General features: G+C 26.4%; 1 protein-coding gene across 1 annotated transcript in view; it reads right to left on the bottom strand.

The window, feature by feature from the left end:
• Positions 1–3,344: 3,344 nt before the first annotated feature.
• LOC100162329 (sodium-coupled monocarboxylate transporter 2-like) overlaps positions 3,345–4,962 on the bottom strand; it is a 6,724-nt gene continuing 5,106 nt past the window's right edge. The window contains exons 9-10 of the mRNA XM_001949016.5: positions 4,116–4,366; positions 3,345–3,928 (exon numbers count right to left, since the gene is read on the bottom strand). Coding sequence (XP_001949051.2) covers positions 3,784–3,928; positions 4,116–4,366 — 396 coding nt within the window. The 3' untranslated portion in view covers positions 3,345–3,783. The remainder of the gene's footprint in view (positions 3,929–4,115; positions 4,367–4,962) is intronic.

Genomic DNA, 4,962 nt, shown 5'->3' with positions numbered 1-4,962 from the left:
AATTTAATGGATAACAATATTGCTTGAGTGTTGTAGCTGTTGCAATATATAATAGGTACCTATCTGATGTACGGTATGGAATGGTATACCATTAGATAGAAAAAAATTATTTGATTTAGCACGAATTGGTGTTAAAATAACTAAGATGGCGTGTAGGTTTTCACTCACTAGCAGCTTGGCGTTGATACCACATCAGACGTATAAGTTAAAATAAGTTCTTTTAAAGGTAGTAATTTTTAATTATTTTGGAGTTAATTTAACATCTATAAATGTTTTACCATTACACAACCAATAATAGATTATTCTAATTCCACTTATTGTCAAAATAACACGTAGTATACAAATTTAAAAATATTTTATTGTGTTCAAAATAACTATTATGTGATATCAATAGCTGTCGATCGGAGTGTTGAATTAACAACAAGCAGTTTTAAAAATATTGTAATTCTTCAGAAAAAAATTATCAAGATTTATGTTCATCCAACGGGGTTCGAACCCGCGACTATCCTACACATAGTATACCTAACAAATTTCCTACCTACATTTCTACGCGTTAAACCATTAGACTACCTATCGGGGCTGTATACTGTAAGAAAAATATACTATTTAAACAAATAAAATTATGGGACATGGATTGTATTTCATTATTGGAAGTTTTATAGAGCCCGCAAAATACTGTTTCTCATTGTCACAATCTTCGCATATTCCCCATTTTGTGATAGGTACAGTAATAACTAATAATGATTTTACCTATATTATATTATAATACCTATATTTATTTTCCTAATTTGGAGGTGATGTATTTACCAGCCTCCAGGATTATTGGACTCTCCAAAGTCAAGTACCTATTATATATAATATATAATATATATTGCGTATTTAAATATATTTCACCAGCTATTAATTCAAGTCTCTTAATTTATATTTTATATTATTGCTGAAATAACTATAGGTACTTTTATTACTTCTAAATAATCTCACTGAAAACTTAAGAATTAAGATTCTACAAACAATTTTAATAAATCAACAACAGTTGTACTATTATAGACAGATTGATGATGCAAGGACAAGGTTTTGGTGTTGAAAATAATATATACAATCTGTTTTTCATGTAGGTAATTAATATTTTTTTTATTAAAACAATATAATTTATATACAGTTTTTTAATACAATGTAAATAATAGGTACACTACAAATATAAATAACAAATCTTATTAAATGGAACATTTTTTCTTCATTCATTAAATTAAAATATATTTTTTTAATGGTAGTACTAATGACATTTTTAGGTACAATTTTACAAAGCATATTTTAGTGCGACATATATTTTACCATTAGCTAGAACTCTAGTAATGGTAGGAGTGAGATCAGGCAAATTAGTAATATAAGATCCAGTAAGTTCTGAACTAGAACTTGAATTTTTTTCTATTTCAAATGCATAAAAATGTGTATCAAAACCAATAGTACACATTGGTTTAATAATAAAATATGGGATTCTACTTTTACCTATAACCATCCCACATATTTCACCGAATAAGTGCATTTCCAAATTAACTTTTAAGACCACTACCATACCCGTTTTATAGAACAATCCTTTATACTTTAACCAAGATGGAGATAGCGAATTACACTTTAACTCTACTGGTAAATTAACAAATGGGAATACAGTATAAATAGAATTTATATCAGAACAAGACTTATTTGGAAGTTTTAAATCTGGTTTTAAACCTCTACAGGTCAAAAACCGACTAGTCATTTGTAGTTGCAATTTATATGATAAGGTATGGCCTAAATTAATTCGACAAGCAATAGAATTAGCATGGTGAGCTTTGTATAAATGAACCAAACTGGCAAGAATTTATACGATTAATATAGATAATATTATTTTGTTGTTATAACAACATTTATAACGAAGCAGTTATAACTCAATCACTATAGCACTGAACTTACCAATGACTCACTGAATTGATATGATTCCTCCATATTTTAGAGAATGAAATAACAAAATAATAAAGACTATAGTCTTATAAATAAGTACACAACACGTTTTAACAGTATAACGTTTCCACGTTTGTCCAACTATAGTCTATAATATACTAATCACTATTCACTAAGCAACTATTGACTGTTGTTTGCAGATAATTGATATCGAAATGATCAAATATAATCGTTACCGATACTAATCGCAACACATTTTGGGAAAACACAACAATAGTTATAAATATACCATCATGAATCATGATATACGATTTATTATACTATAAATATATTTTTAATTCTTTAACATTTGTAAATACCTATATATATACATTTGCATATATTATATATTTTTATAACGTGCATGTCAGGAATTAAGACAATTTTTGAACGCAAATTATTTAATTTAACACACAACTTCATAATTCAAAATCACATTATGTAGCAATTGTTATTATAAGCATAGTTAGTAGTAAATCTTAAAATCAAAAATTGTTAAAATTAAAAATACTCTGTTGTTGATTTAACCACAAATATTATTATACTATTTAACAATTTATTAAGAGTAAAATTAACATTTCTATGATTATATTAACAACAATTGCTTGTCGGTTATCAAAATATTAGATGTTAAAATGATTAAACACGGAATTGTTAAGTTATTAATATATATAATTTCAAAGTTACATAACAAAAACTTAATTTAAACGTTCATATACTTAGAATACATTTTTTTTCTTCATTTCAAATATAGAATATGGTTAACAATGAATATACGTAATAGGTGTTCTAACAATACGTAGTGTAAGACTCAAAATTCAATACAACACTCCAATGTTGTTATTTAATATACAAATCACAGTTAATTTAACAATTAGTTACTTAACAATTGATTGAAACTGAATTCAACTCCAATATTTCTATGTATTTCTATGCATATATCATTATTATTTATAATACTCAATAACATCCAAATTTAACAGATTATTTAAATCAAAACATTTTTAAGATTACATATTGGTATTTATTTAATACAAATACCAGCGTAATAATAAAAGATATTTAGACGTGTAAGTTTAATATTTCACTTTATAAGTAGGCAATTATAGGTAGTAAGTAGAAAATAAAACCAATATCTATTTATCCCTTACAGGTAACCAATAGAAATACCTAGGTACCATAATTCATAATTAATGAAGATTAACTATTATTTAGTTACGTTTATATTTTAGCTATATACAGTTATAATACAAGATTAAATAATGTCACAAATTTAAATTTCAGAAGTGTCAATTATATTATAATATTATACCTTTTAGATATTTAATTCAAACGTAGATAGAAACCTAAGTACAATTTAAGATCGATCTATTATTTTAATATGAAGCTGTATATTTCGTCTTGGTTTGCAATTCTTGTAATATTATAATATTACCATAAATTCAATAGGTAAGATGATTATTCGTTTTACTCATTACAATGTAATGGGCTAGATATTTTGTATCAGGTTAAACAAATTACTATATTATTATAATGTCACAACTCACAAGTTAAAATAATTATCAGTTTTAATTTTTTTAATATAAAACTTTGTTTGTTTCAGATCTAATTTAGTGGTTCTAGAAACATAAAAATACCATAGACAACAATCAAGCAAACATATTTGATAGGTAATAATATTATAGAATAACTTAGGTAATATATGTTTTGCTTTCAATAAAATGAGTTATAAGTATAAATATAATGTAAGGACAATCACCAACGGTATGGTTTACGAAATGTGCAATCACCAATAAATCGTACATTTCAATTTATTTGAATGTAATTTTTGGTATCTGTTTTGTTTTTACCTGTCATGTAGCTGACTATGACTCCGACGAAGACTGTTACAAATGTGCCCAATAATGAGTAGTACATATACGTTATCGAGTACAACATTGTCAGTATATCGCTGAAAAATAAAGATTTTAAATTTTAACACGCCAGCAGGATTAATAATTATTATTATCGTTGCTTATATATGATTTAGATTATAATATAATATGCAATGTTATATCAACGTCCAACTCTCGGATCAAAAAAAATATCACAACAGTGTTTATGTTTGGTAGTTTGTATAATATTACAGTTATGCTTACTCTGTGGAGGACGATTCGACTTCAGGCGTCGACAGGACACTGGAAATTTCGTCGTGGGTTTTATTCAAAAAGCTCATTTTGTATTGGTTATACTGTATATCAAAAATCGGTTCGATGTATGGCGAGAACGTCGTATTCGTACACCCTTCAGTGGACACTTGCAGATAATTAGGTTCTTTGGCGATAGATAACGATCCAAGAATAATAAACAGGGTCACCAAGTGACTAGATATTATACCGGCCGCAGCGCCCTGTTTGAATAAAAAATATATATTAATTCAGAATTATTAAAAATAAAATATATAAACTGCACCGATAATGTACATTGTACACCTAATGTGTAGGATTAAAATAGTTTTGGAGATGGTTCTAAATTATACAATGCAATAATATATGTATTTACCGATTTTAGTTAAAAATGTGTACTCTCGATTTCATTGACATATAATATTAGAACAAATATAATATTTTATTAGATTATTACTTGTTAAGAGTGGAAACAATTATTTACCTATATTATAAACTATAATACTATCACTACTATCTCTAAAGACTGTGAATGTACACCTAAATTATTGTTGAGTCCATTACATAATTATGCTTAACCAAAAATTATAGTAATGTTTTGACCTATATAAGTTTGAATTAAACTATAGGTGCAAAAGTAGTTTAAATACGTAAGAACATGTTGCTTAAATGTTACGATCATTGTAAAGGCACAATTTCGTCTGAATAATTATTGCATACTAACATGTAGGTACCTACATATTTTTTTTAAAACGCAATATTGTGATAATGACTGAGGTTCTTTAGGGTTAAGATTGATGGTTATTGTCTTTGTTTAATG

The sequence above is a fragment of the Acyrthosiphon pisum genome, chromosome A2, assembly GCF_005508785.2.
Source record: "Acyrthosiphon pisum isolate AL4f chromosome A2, pea_aphid_22Mar2018_4r6ur, whole genome shotgun sequence".
NCBI lineage: Eukaryota > Metazoa > Arthropoda > Insecta > Hemiptera > Aphididae > Acyrthosiphon > Acyrthosiphon pisum.
The sequence above is the reverse complement of the archived record's forward strand: the minus strand, read 5'-3'. Positions and strand labels throughout refer to the sequence as shown.